Genomic DNA, 16892 nt, shown 5'->3' with positions numbered 1-16892 from the left:
GCTTCCAAATGGTGTAATGGTACGAAATGGATGTTTAAGTGATCATCCATGTTTCACAAAGAGAGCAGTAGCAGCAGGCAGTGTTCGACCAGAATTATTTTGCCATTATACAGGAAATGGGCAAGAAAGAGAGGGGACACAGGACAACGAGTCCACGCCCTGACCGAACGAGATGCGGGGAAGGGGAGTCGGGACAGGCTGGGTGACTACACACCTGTTACACCGCGAGCATCTCCCCGGGCTGAGCACGGCCAAGGATCACCTGGACCAAATGTGATTTACGCCTTAGGTGCTGTCTCAGAACCTCACCACCCTCTCCCCTCAAGGTGCCACTCCACTGTGAGTGAAGAGTGAGTTGCTAAAACTGCCCTGAGCTGAGAGTGTCTGGGGAGCAGGGAGGGAATCTGTGACCTACTGGTGTGGCCAGCAGCCAGTCAGTGATGTCACAACCCCCCAGCTAGGAGCCCATGGTGCAGAGATTGAGGACAATTAATAACAATATCTTTTCTATGAGGCTGCTGCTGCTGAAAGCAGTGAGTGATTCTGTCCTCTGGCCCCATGGAGAACAGAGTTGCTTAGATCTTCTTGCAACCTTTTTCAGCTTGGCAAATGTGCTTAAAAGGGAGGGCGTTCGCTTTTTATGATGCCCCTCCTCCCAGCAGCAGGGGTCCTGGCCCAGCGACAGGGCAGGGCCTCACCTGCAGGTGCTCAGAGAGTCCCCTTGTGCGGCAAACCCCCACCCTGGAGCCCAGCCAGAGCCCAGGGCAGACCTTGCCAGGCTGGCAGCCGCCACCAGTTTCCATTCCCCGTGCCTAGGAGCCACGTGGCTCTGAGGCTTACCCTTCTATCACCACCATGGATGGCCCACCAAGATTGGGCTGGGAGCTCTGCCTGGCCCCCTGGTTGGCCCAAAGTCCTGGCAGCAGTGGGGGCTTCAAGACGAGAAGACAGGAACCAGCCCTCAAATGCCAGGAGGCAGTGTGGCTGCCAGGCCCTGAGCTGGGGAATGGTTCCCCGCATCAAGGCCTGAACCCTACAGCTCAGAGGCAAGCCAGAGGATGGCAGGGCGGCGCCAGGAAAAGGTGTGGCTGCAGCTGAGCGCTGGGCCCCAGCAGGTCACTTGTCCCAGCCAGGGCTCCCCTCTGATCCACCCTGACATCAGCCTACTCCAGAGGGCCCTACAGAAGGCACATGAGCACAGGAGAATGGAAAGATGAGTGGACCTAGATGTCTGAACTCCTGACAGGCTCCTGACAACATTTAGGCATTACTGCCTTCCTCTACTGGAGAAGGCAATGGCAACCCACTCCAGTCCTCTCGCCTGGAAAATCCCATGGATGGAGGAGCCTGAGGGGCTGCAGTCCATGGGGCTGCACGACTGAGCAACTTCACTTTCACTTTTCACTTTCATGCATTGGAGAAGGAAATGGCAACCCACTCCAGTGTTCTTGCCTGGAGAATCCCAGGGAAGGGGGAGCCTGGTGGGCTGCCATCTATGGGGTCGCACAGAGTGTGACACGACTGAAGCGACTTAGCAGTAGCAGCAGCAGCCTTCCCCTACAGAGGGGACAAGTGGACAAAGCCACATTAGCTAGAAAGCACCATCAAATGAGGTCCATTGTTATCTTTAACCCTGCCCAGGGCCCGGCACCATTAGCATGTTTTCCAAATCTTTTAGAACTCTTGACACTTCCCCAGAGTTTGTTTGTGTTAACCCCTATTACTAGCAGTTCAAATGCCCACGTCCCAGTCACTCAGGCCACTCACCGGTTCCCCACTCACTCTACATGCTCACTTACATCTCTGCAGTTTACTTGTCCTAAACCTCTGTCTGTAATACTACTCATTCATTCCTCAGATGATGACTGAGCAGACCCCATTCCAGGTATGCAGGGGGCACAGCCAAAAATCCCTCCTCACCTAGGGCCGACCTTCACCAGAGATGAGACAGGCGGTCCATAGAACATGGCACACCAGTGGAGAAACAGGAAGCAGAGGAGAGAACTGGAAGTTGAAATTTTAAATAAGGGAGTCAGGGAAGATGTCACTAAGAGGGGACCCCAGAAGACAAGCAAGGGGTGAGATGAGGGGTGGGTGCATGCAGCATCTGGGGAGGGAGGAGAGTGGAGGGGGCTGTGGAGGGATGGCAGGGGTGTCACAGGCAGCCTGGAAGGAGGGAGGCCGCCCAGGGCCTGCTTGGCTTCTCCAGGAAGAGTATCATGGGGAGGACCTGGCTCCCACAAGACTGCTCTGGCTGCTGATGGTAAAAAGATGGCCAGGGGCATGGATGGAAGTGGGGAGGGCCATTAGGGAGGGCACTGCCATCACCCTGGGACCACCCCACCACTTGTCATTCTTGTCAAGCCCTATTTGTTTCCCTTTGGGGATTATTAGTGATAAAAATCCACACACACACACCCCCCCGCCCCCGCTGAAGCCAAACAGGGCCTGTTTTATACCGGGAGCCATGCTTGTCCACGCTGGTCTCATGCCCTGCAGACAGCTCTGAGGATCCCTTCCAGCCCAGCTCAAATGTACCCAGCACTGCCCCCTCCAGTGGTTCCTGGCAGATGCTCTATCCCTCCCAGATAAGTCTGTCTGTCCCTCTTCTACATGTGAGCTTCTCCACAGGGGGGACATATAATGATCCACAACACAGGACCAACTTCAGAACAAAATCAACTTCAGCAGACATCCTTGAATCCAAGTTTCCAAAATGAACCCTCTTGGGCCCTTAATGAGAGACCTCTCTCACAAAATGTGACTGTGGCTCAGGGGACAGCCTCGGGACTGTGAATTATGAGGTGACGAAACATCAAGGGCTCAATGAGGTTTCTTTGGACTGGAGGAGCTAATTCAGAGTGTAGGTTCCTGCCAACCTCAAGGGACGGAAATGAACCTCGGCTGCGGGGTGGGGCAGCCTGGGGATACAAGTGTCTTCTGGACAGATCAAAGGTACAAATATTTGGCTGGCTTAAAAGCAAAAACTGACAAAGGACTTTAAGTAACCCGTTGGGAATAAGGTTTGCATTCAGAATGACCGTGCCCTAGCAAACACTCCTACCTTCAGACGTTTCTCTAAAAGGGCCTGTTCTACTGACCTCTCCGCCACGTTATGGAAAGCAGAAGAAAAGGAGACCGCAGGGTTTTCATGTTCCATGACAAGCAGTGTGTGCGAAACAGCAGCCCACTGCCCTCCAAAATTATGAAAATGGATAAAACAGTAGCAATGGCCACTTGGAGCTGACAAGCACCAGGAGGTTTCATTTGAGCTTAAAATCCTAATAGGGAGGCTGGCATTTTTTTTCTCTTAAGGGGCTTCCCAGTCTTCAGGACAATGACTTGAAGAAGCTGAGCCACTCACATTTACAGTGGGAGCCTTACAAACACCCCCAATCAGAACCCAGGCCCAAGGACTCCCAGGACGCCCCCCATGGGGCAATTGATGGACCAGTCCCTTAAGCATCTGTGTTCTGAAGTCGTTGTCATGGCCACCGAGCCCTGGCCTTACAGGGTTTATGACCTTGAGGAGCAATTCCTGTTTACTAATTCAGGAGAGGCTATGCGGGATCGTGGCGGGGTGGGTGGGGAGCACTTGACTGGGCCTCAAGGGCCTGAACCCCAATGGCCCTGATGGTAACCACTGTGTGACCCTGGGGGAGTCTCCGTTCCCTGAGCCTCAGTTTCCTTGTCTGGAAAGTGAGGAGGGGACCGAGAGGCCCCCAAAGTCTCTTCCAGTTATAGCTGCCCACACTCAGGCCAAAGTTAGGGTGAAACCTGGCAATGAAGCTGAGCTGGAGGTGTTCATAACATGAGGGTTATTTATGCTAATAGGGAGCTCCTTGGAGCTGCCAGAGATGAGGCAGTCTACAAATATTACTGTTGTTCTTCCTCTTGTTGTTCTTGTTGTTTCTAAGGCTTTAGAGGCAGGGGAAGGCCTGCATGCTGAAGATAGAAGGCCAGGCCTGGCAGATGGTTTGGGAACTTTCCACTGCAGGGTCCAGGGAATGCGGAAATTCCCCGAGTCCTCACCAAAAGCCCACCCCTGGGCCTGGACCACACTGAGGCTGGAAGGCAGATGGAAAGCAAGCGCAGCCCCCACCACACTCACCAGGCCACAGAGCAGTCCAGAAGCCACCCTCCCTCCAGCCAACCTGAAGATGCCAGGGAAGAAAAATAAAACCAGCCCCCAGACCAACCCTCCCTGGAATGGGAGGCCGGCTCTGCTCGGAAGGAGTGGCAGTGAGCTGATGTCTGGCTTCTACTCCATATCCTACGTACATTATCAACCCAGGGCAGACAGCAAGGCACAGCCATGGGGAGACTAGAAAGGTGAGACTACAAGATCAGATGCCTTGAGGAGTAGAAAACCACCCAGGACCCAGACCCTGGGCCACTTAGACGGAGGGCCCACTGGCCTTCTGGGAAGCAAGAGCACTAGAACGAGCATCCAGGGGTCTGGAAAGAAACCCACCGTGAAACCTGCCACAGTTTTTGTATTTATCCCAAGAGATCCACAATAATAGCGGCAAATGCTACCACTTACTGTTCTGGGCACTGTGGCAGCACTTTTAAGTGCCTGATTTCTAATCAACAAAACTACAAGGTAGGGATAGTCACTTTACAGATATGGAAACTGAGGCTCAGAGAGCTCAAGCCACATGCCTAGGGTCTGTATGGGAGAACGACTGCAAAGATGGCTACACAATTCCTCCTGTCCCTGAGCCCAGGCACGCTGTTCCTCCCTCTCTGGCAGGGGTGAGAAGATGCCAACATGAGCTTTATGCTACTTCTGAAAGCAAGACATCCATGTTCCCTCTCCCCATCCGTCGGCTCACATGGCATCCACTGAAGGTCTACCCTGCGGCAGGTGCTGGGGTCGTAGAGACACACAGGTCACTAGGCTCAGTCCCTGGCCTCCAGGAGACTGATGGGAATGTTCCAGGGGAAGAATGCAAACTGGGGCAAGGAGCAAGCTGCAGCCTGAGGAAAAATGAACAGGCCTGGGTGAGGCTGGGTGCAACATGCTCTGCCCTCCCAGCTGAAGGCCCAGAGACCCCTCTAGGGGTGTCACACAGAAAACCGGGGTGCTCTTGACTTCCTCTCCTCTTATTTCCCACACCCAATCCCTCAGACTGGCAGACTCAACCAATAAATCCACATCATTCAATAGCAAGGGCTGAAGCCTATCAGGTACTAGGCAAAAAGAGCTCTTTGCACACATGACAACTCTTATAGAGTGACTAATATTATCCTCACTTTACAGATGAGGAAATGGAGGCATAGAGAGGCTCAGCAATTGCCAAAGGCCACAAAGCAGGAAAGAGGTAAGGCTGGGATTTCAACCAAGGCAGTCTGGTAGAAGGGGTCATGCTCTCATCCCCTGCATGTACAGCACACTGGCCAAAAAAAAAAACAAAAAAAACCTGCCATATTGCTATACTGGGCCCACACCCTGTCTTAAAATATAGAATACTTTGCTTAAAGATCTCTATTTCTGATTTCCCCTTAAAATACTCAAATGTGATACCAGACTGGCACTCCCTTCAAACAGGAGTTTGCCACAGCCCCACCTCTCCCCTAGCACTTGGCCCTCTTCTCTTTATTGTGTTACGCCCTGCTCCGGAAGCATGACCTCCCTTGTATCATGAGCCCAGCCCTGTGCTCAGCATGCAGAGAAATCAGACAGTTTCTGACTTCTGCGAACCGGGTGGCCAAGATGGCAGATGCCTCAAGCAGAGGGAAGGGGAAGGCAGTGGGAGGTGTGAACAGAATCAGCAAAGGTAGGGTCTGCAGAGTGAGGTGACAATACACCAATCCGGCCAGGAAGGGTTGGGGGTCTGCAGAGCAGATGCCACCACCAAGGCTGGAGAGGCACATGGAGCAAGGGGACAGTCTCTGCATCAGTGTAGGGCCAGATATCCTCTGCCCCTCCCATGGCTGTTGGCACAGACGTGTAGAGATAGGCAGCCCGCAGGTCAAGATGTATGGGGACTGGCATGTGGACAGTTGGATGAGGGCTTCTCTGAAACTCCAAGCCTCATATTCCACATCCCAGGACAGGCACAGACAGCAAGGCAGGGCCAGGGGCTTCCCAAGGAGCTGTCAGGAAAGCTCGCTTAACCCCTAACCAGCAAGGAGCAAACCCAGGGCAAGGATGGATATTGGCATAAAGACACTGATGAGCCCAAGGCAAATCTGCTACAATGGCATTGTGCTGGGATGCAGTTGGAAAGATTAGCATCTTCCCAAAATACAAATGTGACTCCTGCTTACAAACCTCCCACAGCTCCCTATGGGCACAGGGGCAAGGCTAAGCCCCACAGTAAGGCACGGCTTCTCTAAACTACATTTTCATCACTCCCCTCTTCCATGGAGAGCTGAGAAGACTTGCCATTTCCTGAATCCTATGAAGACACAGGACTTCCCTCCCTATGAATGCCTACAATTCCTATCTCTTGGCTTTAAAAGCTCTTACTGATGCTTTGCGACCCCATGGACACCAGGCTCCTCCGTCTATGGGATTTTCTAGGCAAGAGTTCTGGAGTGGGTTGCCATTTCCTTCTCCAGGGAATCTTCCTGACCCAGGGATCAAACCCAGGTCTCCCACATTGTAGACAGATGCTTTACCATCTGAGCCACCAGGGAAGGCCTTTATGCTTTTATACTCAGCCCAAAAGTACACTCCACTGTGAAGCCTTCCCTGAGTTGAGTTAGTCACTCAGTCGTGCCCGACTCTTTGTGACCCTATGGACTGCAGCTTATGAGGCTCCTCTGTCCATGGGATTTTCCTGGCAAGAACACTGGAGTGGTTTGCCATTTCCTTCTCCAGGGAATCTTCCCAACCCAGGGATCGAACCCAGGTCTCAGCTCAGTTGGTAAAGACGCCTTCCCTGAGTACCCCTCTTTACTACTCACCCGCAGGCCACCTACCAAGTACCTTATGCAGAACTTGTTTCATGCTGTCCACTGTGCACATTTGTCTTCTTTTTAAATGGTGGGTTCTGGAGTACACAGAGAGTGGTGTGAGTTCCAACCCTGCATCAGCAGAGCCTGGCCAAGAACCTGGCTGGGGGAAGGGGCCCACGGATTGTTAAGAGAATGCTCCACTTGGCACCTCTCAGTATCTGCCTGCCGTGGAAAGTATCTGTCCAGATACTTTCAGATCTGACTAAAAGTCGGATCTATCCAGATACGACTGGTATTACAGACCAGTCATTATACACTCCCATGCGCTGAACAAGCACCATTTGACTCATTCTGCAGAGAAAGTTGCTGTAGCAGAGGGCAGGCAGGGCTTGGCCAACCTGGGAACCAGAGGTAGCCTAGGGCTCACATCAGAGAGCACTGATAATCTACCTACCGTTGCAGTACAAGGGACTTTAACAATATTTATTATTGTTATTTATTATTATTATTTATTATTGTTATTATTTATTATTTCTCTCCATTAATGATAACTGTAATTATTGTAGTATTACTATAAAAACAATAAATGTTACTATTAACAATACCCATATTTTAAGGCTGCACATATATCAGACTCTTCACTTTTTTAGTTATCTTATTTAATCCTCTGAACACCTATAGATTCTCCTTGCCTCCTTACAGATGAGGAATCCCAGGCACAGAGAGATTTAGACATTTATTTAAGGTCACGCAGCTAATCTGCACTAGAGTAGAACAACCCCACAATTTCTGCCAACCTGAAAGGCTAAAAATCATTTTTTCTTCCTAATGACTAAAAATGTCTATTACAGGGCTTTCTATAGGCCAAGTACTATTGGTAACAGCTTTATTGAACCATAATTCATGTACCGTTCAATTCACACATTTAAAGTACAAAATGTGATAGTTTTTAGTATCTGCATAAAGTTGTGCAACCATGACCACAATCAAGTTTAGGACATCTCATCACCTGATTAAACTGTCAATCCCCAATACACACTCCCTCCACCAGGCACTGTGATTGCATTTTAAAGACAAAAGGACTGAGGCTCAGAATGCTGCTGGGACTTGCACATTAGGCAGGAGCAGGAAGCAGAGCCGGCACCGGCCTCCCCTGCCCTCTCCCCACCCTGCCTGCGGGGGTCTGTCTCCTCTGTAACCCGTTAAAAATGCACGTTCTACAGAGGGTGGAAAACAGAACCAGATGGTGACAAATCTCACACGTGCGGCTGCTTCCGCGCCAGGCCCGTGACTCACAGGGGCACTGAGGGAAAAGGCAGGACATGAGGCAGTCCGGCCCCCATCACCCCAGTGCAGAGGTGGCAAGGCTCAACCCCAGGAGGCAGAGACAGGATTGGGGTAAGCGGCCTTCGGGAGGCTGGCTGCCTGGCTTCCAGATGGTTCACAGGGGCCCCACTCTGCTGACCCCATTCCTGCAACCCACAATCCCTCCAGGACTCACAAAATGGTCCCCACCCCAAGCTTTCACTTTTGCTGAAAGTCCTTTTGCTTCCCAGGACTTCAGAGGCATAGTTGCTAGCACAGGGCCTGCACCTGCTCCCAGCCAGGGGTCCTGAGATGACCCAGGCCCTCCCTGCCCACAGACCCTGAGGTTTAGGGTCACAGAAGCATTGAGGTGACTGTCGCTTTGATTGTTCAGGCTCCCCAAGGGAGGCCCTCCGGAGTGGTCCAGCAGGTGGCTGCCACTGCCTGAGCCCACCCCCAATCTGGGACCCCAGTGTCTGACACCTGCCCCCCACCCCAGAGGAGACCCTCTACAAGTATGACTGGGTCTCCCCACATCCCTTATTCCCTTCCCCTACACATCCTCAAGGCTGCCCTGGATCAGCAGTTCTCTCTTGCTGACCAAGGGCCTGACACTTTCTTTTGTGTTTATAATGTCTGAACAGTCTAGAGCCAATGCCACCTCCTCTAGGAGTCTTCCTTGATGACCTAATGAAAACAAATGGGTCTTCCCCCTGCTGGCTCACAAAAGATTGCAATCTGTCTGCTTTTATGTCTGAGTCCCATTACCCTCCAGATTCATCCAGGGCAGGGATCCTAGCTTCCTCATTCTTGGGTTCCTCCTCTGACCCCCTTCTGACTCTGACAAGCCAGGTCTCCCAGCAGAGCCAGAAGGAAGTAAGATAAAGTGCCTGCTCCTCAGTTTCAGGTATGAATTTAACCACAGTGCACAGAACCCACCTATGCCTGTCCTGGTGCCCATGGTGAGTGACTCTGGGATGACAGAAGAAGTGGAAGAGGTCACGGTCACTGCCTACCACTGCAGATTCCAGCTGGAAATGAGGATCAAGACACCCATTTAGACAGCACTTCTCACCAGAACAGCTCAAGTCCAAACGGCTGCAAGTCTGTCCACACAAAGGAGGGTTTGTTCAGAACATTTACAACTGGAAGGTCTGCCCAGCCATGAGGGCCAAGCTCAGGACTAATGTCCTTCATCTCTGCACCTGCTGCCCTGCCCAGACCTGGTAAAAACAGGTCCCAGGCCCCGCCAGGAAGGGAGAGTCAACTACAGACTTATAGCAGCCCTGCTTCAAGCTTCTCCAGCAAGGCCCACCTGTGCCACAAAGTACCAATGCCAGAGGCGGAAGGGCTCTGAGCTTACCCAGTCCAGGCTCCAGGACTCACCCAGGAGCAAGGGAGGCCCAGAGGATGGTAGCTTGCCTGGGATCACACAGTCATGTCTCCCAACACGGGGCCCAGACTCTTCTCAGATGACAGATGGCCACATCACTGCCCTGGGCCCCTCTCCCAGTCTGTGCTTCCTTCAAGGTCAGAGCAAGGCTCACCTGCCCAGTGTGTCTTCTAGGATCCCCTCCCTGGCCCCACCATCATGCTGCTCCCTCACTGGCAAGCTCTTTCCACTGCCCAGAACGCCCTCCTCACCCACTGGCCCTAACAAACTTCTAGGCATCCTTCAAGGCCCAGTTCAAATATCATCTCTGCTAAGACAACAATAATAGTCACTCCTACTTGCCAAGTATCCATCCCCACTATGTTATGGAAAACCAAAAAGTTAATGTTGATGCTATTTGTGGGGTACCCCAAGTTCCCTAAGGGCAGGGACCTAACTCTGCAAGGCAGGGCAACAACACTATATGCATACACAACTCGTACAACTGAAAGTTTTACAAACTATGAAACCCTGTGCCAATAGAAGCTATCTGTATTATCTCCGTGTCTCCTCCCCATGATTCAGTTTCCCCACCTACGTAACGGATAAGCTTAATGAATGCACACGACAATATGTGTGCTGCGCCTGGGCTACGGCTATGACTTGTGACTGTCACTGTTTTTCTTTGTGTCACTTGCACTTTCTTCAGTCTCCCTGTGGGCCCTGCCTGTGGCCAACTCTCATTACATATTTTTCTGAAATGAATGACTGTATTTAGTATTTAAGATACAGAGGAAGATGGGGTTAAAATCCAGAGGGCGCATAAAGATTCAGAGTTAAATCTGATCATCAGAAGGGCTGCACTGTGGCCTCTGAACCCCAAGGTGGCTCAGCTGGGTGAGGGCGAATAGCATCTGATCTCATGGGACACAGGGCAGTTTTCTGGAAGGGACTGGAGGTGAGGAAATTCCCGCCTGGGCAGGGGGCCTCTGTGCTGGACCATGATCCCTGTCAGGGAACCGGGCGGGGAGATTCCCGAGAGCTGGACTTAGGGACTGGTCTCTGGGGACAGCTGGGGGCTATCAGGGACAAGCAGGGGCCCAGCCCATGACGTCCACTCCTTCCTCCCAACAAAGGCGAGGGGACCAGGCAAGCCACTCCCAGAGCCTCAGTTCTACTGTGGAACAGGCTTCCAGAAGCCTACCTGTGGACGGCCTCTGGCACCGGACCCAACTCCTGCAAATGTCACGCAGAATTGATTTCCATCTGCCAGCCAGCAGCGAGGGCAGCCCCTCTTTGGACAAATGAAAAGAATAGGTCCAGAGAGGGGGAGTGGCCTGCCCAGGTCACACAGCCAATGAGAACGCTTACTCAGAGGCCACAAGTCATCAATGTCAGCATCCACTGACCACTTGTCAACACTGGCTGAGCTGTGTTCAATGACAAGGTTTCCAGAGTGCAAAGAGGGTGAGTAGCTGTCTATTACTGGCAATGATCACCACTCATGCCTTTGTTTAGATCCCCATAGACATTAATTGAGGTGGTCAAGGAGACCATCTCTGTCACTGAACAGCTTACAACCCATGTGACTGATGACTTCAGGTAACCTTGTCATTCAGCCCAAGGCACCGACGTGCACTAGTGCTTCTGTCTGTAAAGACACTGCATCTCTGGGTGACTTCCCATGTCACTCTGGCTTTTCAACCGAAACCGGTGGCCACAGCACAGTGCTAGCCAAGGCCGACTGAGGGCTCCTGCTGACGAGAGTCCCTGGACTGCTGAGCCAGGGTGGGCTGGCAGCCAAGCCTCACCCTGGCAGCAGAACAAGGTCTCAGCCTCCTCCAGCTGGCCTTCCTGTCTGGGTTCCTCCAAGTCTGCTCCACAGAACCCTCACATTCCAGGTGATTCTGGTATACACTCCACTCTAAGAAACAACCACTGCCTAGACCATGCCTTTCAGTGGGGGCTCTGGGTGTCTCCAATGGGAAAAAATTGATTCTTTGGGAAGCAAAAAAATTCACTCATTTCATACATAAAGCATAGATATACAGAGAGTTTAAAGACATATTCAATATAGTTATGGTATTAGGGTTTCATCGGGGAGCAAATAGAGGAAACGTATCTAAAAGGCTCCTCCAGAGGATGATAATGAATAAAAAGATTGAGAAACACTGATCTAGACAAAGGAGCCATGACATTTAGCAGGAAGGCACTTCTTAAGAACGGGAAAATGGTAAGACGTGCTCCCAGCCCTGCCAGTGAGGAAAGAACCCCCATTATAATTGCACCATCTGATTCATCCCTCTCTTAAAGCCGAAAGGCAGAGGGGCGAGCAGGTCCTTTCCTGGACACATCAGCCTGTGCCTGGTAAAGCAGAGACCATGAAAACAGCACCCATCCAGGCCCTGGGGCTGACATGGAGGCTCACGAGGGCCTGACACACATCAGACAGAGCAGCGAGGGAAATGGGATCCAGCAGGAGTTGAGTGTGAGGAGGACAGAAGCCACCTGTGGTTTTCTGGTTTGCAACATGGAACCAACTAGAAGGAGGTTCCCCTGCCTGGGAGGATGGAGTCCTAAGAGAGGGAACTCAGAGCAGAGAGCCACGGAAGAGCAGGCTGGCTTCGGGGCCAGAGACAGTGGGGCACGAGAAAGGACAGAGTAGTAAAGATAGTAACAGCAGCTGATACCGACAGCCTTGACCATGTGCCAAGCAGGTGCCAACCACTGGCCATGCTGCCTGGTGAGGTCGGTCATATTGTCATCACCAGCACATCAGGTCCCAGAGGGCAGGGGCCATTTCTGTCTTAGGCAGTGCCATATCCACCATGGACACAGGAGCACACACAGTAAATATGTGCAGATTAAACACTGCTCCACGTGTAAGGGAAAGGACCACCAGAGGGCAAGTAACATATCCAAAGCATGGTGGTTCATGTGTGGTGCAGCCAGGACCCAACCCCAGCAAAGCCCACCTGCCTCACATCTGCATGCATCTGTACTCAGATCCCTGACAGGTGGGCTGTGGTGCCGGTGTGTCAGTAGATGGTGGGGGATCAACAGGATAAGGTACAATCCTATCTTGGCCACTTTAAAACCGACAGAGTGTGAACCTCGTGGCCAGTGGGGTATGTGGGGTTCTCTCTGGAAAGCAGCACAGCCCCCGACTTGGCCCAGACTTCAGGTCATGCCCACAGGACTCCCAAACACATGGGAGCCAAGGAGAAAACCACATTGGTCTGGCTCATAGGTGAAGGGGGGGACGGCGGGAAGTGAGAGAGAGGATGGGGGAGTGGAGCTTGATGAGAGGCTTGTCCCTTACCAATCCATCGCAGTTGCTGATGGCGACAGCTGCCCCTGGCATGCCCGTGACACCCCCGGTGTAGACACACTCTCTCTGCAAGGGCTGCCGGAACAGCTCCTGAAAATCCTCCTGCCACTCCACTGCGGCTCCAGGCACAACCAGCCGCCGGTTGGGCCGCAGGTGTAAGTGCAGTTCCTCCCCGAACACAGTGACATTGAAGTAGAGGAAGGAGCGTCCCATCCTGCCAGGCTGCAGGGTCACTCCCTCAGGGCGCAGTGGGCTTCGAGCCACCCGCAGGTGACTGGAGTGCGACGGTGGTGGGGGCCGCCTGTCCCCCTTTATACTCCCCGCAGAGGCTGCCGCTGGTCTGGACACCACATGGGAGAGGAAGCGTCCCTGAGAATCCGAGCTGCAGGGAACTGTCACACCATAGTCACTGAGTCTTCTGGAGAAGCGCAGCTCTGTTGGAAATAAAGAAAGAGTTACCGGATGGCTTGGCGGGTAAAGAATCAGCCTGCAATGCAGAAGACACAGGAGATGCAGGTTCAGTCCCTCAGTCAGGAAGATCCCCTGGAGAAGGGAATGGCTACCTACTCCAGTATTCGTGCCTGAAAAGTCCCATGGACAGAGGAGCCTGGCAGGCACAGCCCATAGGGTTGCAAAGCTGGAAACCCCATGGGGACAGGAGAGGATCTGCAACCTTGACTGTCACTTTGGAGGGACCCCTTTAGCCCAAATTCATCCATTTCTCTCTCAGTGCTTCCTCAGCTCTTGGATCTCTGCACTCAGATGATCAGTGTTCAAGTTCATAAACTGCTAGACACAAGTTGCTCGCAATAATCCCCAGGTCTTTGTTACACTTAGCAGAGGAAAATAAATGATGCCAAACAGAATCCTGTCACTCTAGCAACAAACCTTCCAACTTTGGGCACTACAAAGGAAATTCCCCGAAAGCCCCTGGGCAAAGAGAGGGGAGGACGGATGTGCCCAAACTCCCCAGGGAACTGAAGTCACCAGCCCAGCCTGGGGTAGGGCCCTCCTCGATGAGCTCCTGGAACACAGCTGGCAAAACAAACACACCTAGAAACTCAGGGCATCCTGGGCACGCATCAGGGAGAAAAGAGGAGCTGGAGAGGGAAGGGAAGGAATATAGGTTGTACGTTTTTCCAAGTTTAGAAAGGAAACTTTTTTAAGCAGCACAGTGGCTGCCGAAATTTCTACATGGCCCAGCCCCAAGCTGGGTAAATATAGATCTTCAAAAATAAAAGGAGACGCACGGGTGACCTGCCTACTCGGACTGAATTAAGTGTGAGGTCATGGCCCCATGCTCCAGGCTACGTGCCAGCAGCCCGTTCTTACACAGCTCTCGCTAAGCCCAGCCAGGCCGGGCAGGAATGACAGCTCCCTGGCTTCCAGGCCGAGTGATTCATGGATAGGAGCTTGAGAGGAATTTTCATTTCCACACGGCTCTATCTCTTGCCTCCCAGCCCCCTTCACGGCACTGATAAAAACCTAGAAAATCATGTGTCCTGAAAATCCCGCATGCCCAAGGCAGTTATGAGGGGTGGGGGACAACGAACTCTCCTTTGGTTCTATCCAGCCCAGCAGAAGACCCCCAAGACTTCAGTCAGAGGGATCCTGTTTCCTACATGAACAGAGCTCAGACAAGCAGGCACTCTGCGGGGGAAAGACCATGATCAGAGACACCTCCCCATGATCAGAGACACCAGAAGGGCACCCCATACTGCACGGCTGATGGTGGAGTGTGTCTGGTATCCGTGAGAGAGTGTCTGCAAGGGACAGGGTGACAATACCGGGGGAGAAAGATATGTGTGTGTTTGTGCAGGAGTGTGAGTGTCTGGTGTTCACTGGGGTGCGGGGCAACCACTTGACACACACCTACACGCACTTATCTGTACACACATGCATAAAAGCTAGAGACAGAGAAGGCAGTGAAAGAGGAGAGAGAGGAGAGTGAGAAAGAAACACTGAGACAAAGAGACAGATACACAGCCCCTCAGAAAAGGCTTCTATCCCCCAATCCTCTCGGGGTCTCTTCGAAGTCTCGCACCAGAAAAGCAGAGAAATCCCCGACAGCTTCGGCGGCACTGGGGGAAGAAAACAGAGCACAGCCAGAGTGTGCGCACAGCCTCCCACCCACTTCAACGCTGCGGGGCACCTCGGGCACCCTCGGGCCACCCCGACCCTCGTGCATACCGAACCGGTGCGCCCCCGCGCACCCCACCCGCACGCACCTGGAGTCCCGCTGCCCGCGGCGGCGCAGAGCGCACAGTGCAAGAGCAACAGGCAGGACAGCCGTGCGCAGAGAGGAGCCATGTGGCTGTGGGCCGGGCGGGCGCCGAGCCCCAAGCTCTGGGCTGCAAGCGAGGCTGGGGCGCGATAGGGGCTCCGGCCGGCCTACGCCTCCTCCGCCGCCGCCGACTGCCGCCTCGCAGCCTCCTGCCGCCCGATCCCGGCCCCCTGCGCGGCGCCGCCGCCTGGACCGCTGGCTCCGGGCGCCCGAGGCTGCCGGCGAGAGAGGGGAGCAACCGACGCGCCAGCGTCCCCAGTGCCAACTGCCGGCGGTCGGTCCGCCAGCGCCTCGACGCTCCGGGACGCTCAGGGAGCCAGGCGAGGGGACTACGGGGCGGGCCGGGGGTGGGCACACTGGCGGGGCGGGGCCGGGCGCGGGTCGGAGCAGGGGGCGCAGAGCGCCCGTGGGCGGGGCACAGGGCGCGGATCGGAAGTGCCACGCGGAGCCAGAGCTGGGGCTCCGGGCGCCCGGGGCGAGTGTCCCCTCAGCCTCCTTGGCTCCCCCGGAGTGACGACCCTTACTTTCCTAGGCTCCTCCGCTCCGCTTTACTTGACGCTTTACTCCGCTCCCCCTACTTGTTTCCAGAGCCACTGGGCCGATGGGATGTCCACTGCCTTTGGATTGGAGATAGTGAACACCCCACCCCCTGCCCCGAGAGGGTCTCCTTTCTCTCCTAATGGTCTTGATGCCCCCAGAATTCTTCCACCCTTTGAATCTATACATTTTGGAGTCTAGTCACCTGCCCCCAAGTGCAGTGACTGATCTGTGTCCTAGTCCAGAGCCAGGCTGAGCAAGGTGGGCAGAGAGCCCTGCCTTTACAGTCAAACAGCCCTGATTGAAATCCTAGCTTTGCACCTCAGCTTCCTCATCTGTGAAATGGGTATTAATTATAGCACATAGTTATGTTTCAGTAAATGATAACCATCCTCTGCTTCCAAACTTACCACCCATGTACCCACCAAACAGCCTTTGGTGGGAAAAAATGAGTCTAAGAGAAAAGAATAGGTGCTGGTTTTGCAATGTTGCTGAGACCCATTCAGGCAAAAAGCCCAACTCCTGCTTTCTTTCCTGCTTTACTCTATAAATGTGCTGCTAACAATTTGTAAATGCATGTGAATCCAGAGATGGGAATTGGAGACAGCAGTTTTGTTTTTTTGTTTTGTTTTTAAGAATTGCCAAATAAAAGAATCTTTCTGTAAAGTGTATAAAGACCCCGAATCTTTCTGCTTCTGAGTTCAGACATTTTGTCATAGGGCCTTCTTAAAGGAAAGCCAACATATGGATGGAAATTCTCTGACCTGACTTCTCTTAGGAATTTCTGGGTCCCCTGAAAGAGAACTTGGGTTCCTGCTGTTTTCTCCCCACATGAGGTTTCCTAGCCTATACCCTCCCTGGGCTCTGACTATGTTCCCGATTTGTGGGCAGAGAGCTAGAAAACTCATCCTCACAGCTCCAGGACCTGACTCAGGGCCTCCTCAGAGGCAGCACTCGTGGAATGAATGAAATGACATCAGGATTTTGGAAGGCCAGTACATTTATGAAGCAGGTTCAGAGAGCTGAAATGACATGTCTCAGGTCACACAGCTCATGTGCAGCTGAGCTGGCATTAGAACCCAGAATCTAGTGCTGAGTGGGAGAGAGAGGCAAGGGTAGGGGTCAGAGACTGTTCTGGGCTAGACTCTGCCCAG

General features: G+C 53.0%; 1 protein-coding gene across 2 annotated transcripts in view; it reads right to left on the bottom strand.

Annotated features, from left to right (window-relative positions):
* Positions 1-15227, bottom strand: part of ADAMTS14 (ADAM metallopeptidase with thrombospondin type 1 motif 14) — a 92909-nt gene extending 77682 nt beyond the window's left edge. For both annotated transcript variants that reach the window (XM_065919881.1, XM_065919880.1), the window contains exons 1-2: positions 15146-15227; positions 12909-13351 (exon numbers count right to left, since the gene is read on the bottom strand). In XM_065919881.1, the coding sequence (XP_065775953.1) occupies positions 12909-13351; positions 15146-15227 (525 nt within the window). The remainder of the gene's footprint in view (positions 1-12908; positions 13352-15145) is intronic.
* Between the last annotated feature and the right edge of the window lie 1665 nt (positions 15228-16892).

The sequence above is a fragment of the Muntiacus reevesi genome, chromosome 2 (genome assembly GCF_963930625.1).
Source record: "Muntiacus reevesi chromosome 2, mMunRee1.1, whole genome shotgun sequence".
Classification (NCBI taxonomy): domain Eukaryota; kingdom Metazoa; phylum Chordata; class Mammalia; order Artiodactyla; family Cervidae; genus Muntiacus; species Muntiacus reevesi.
The sequence above is the reverse complement of the archived record's forward strand: the minus strand, read 5'-3'. Positions and strand labels throughout refer to the sequence as shown.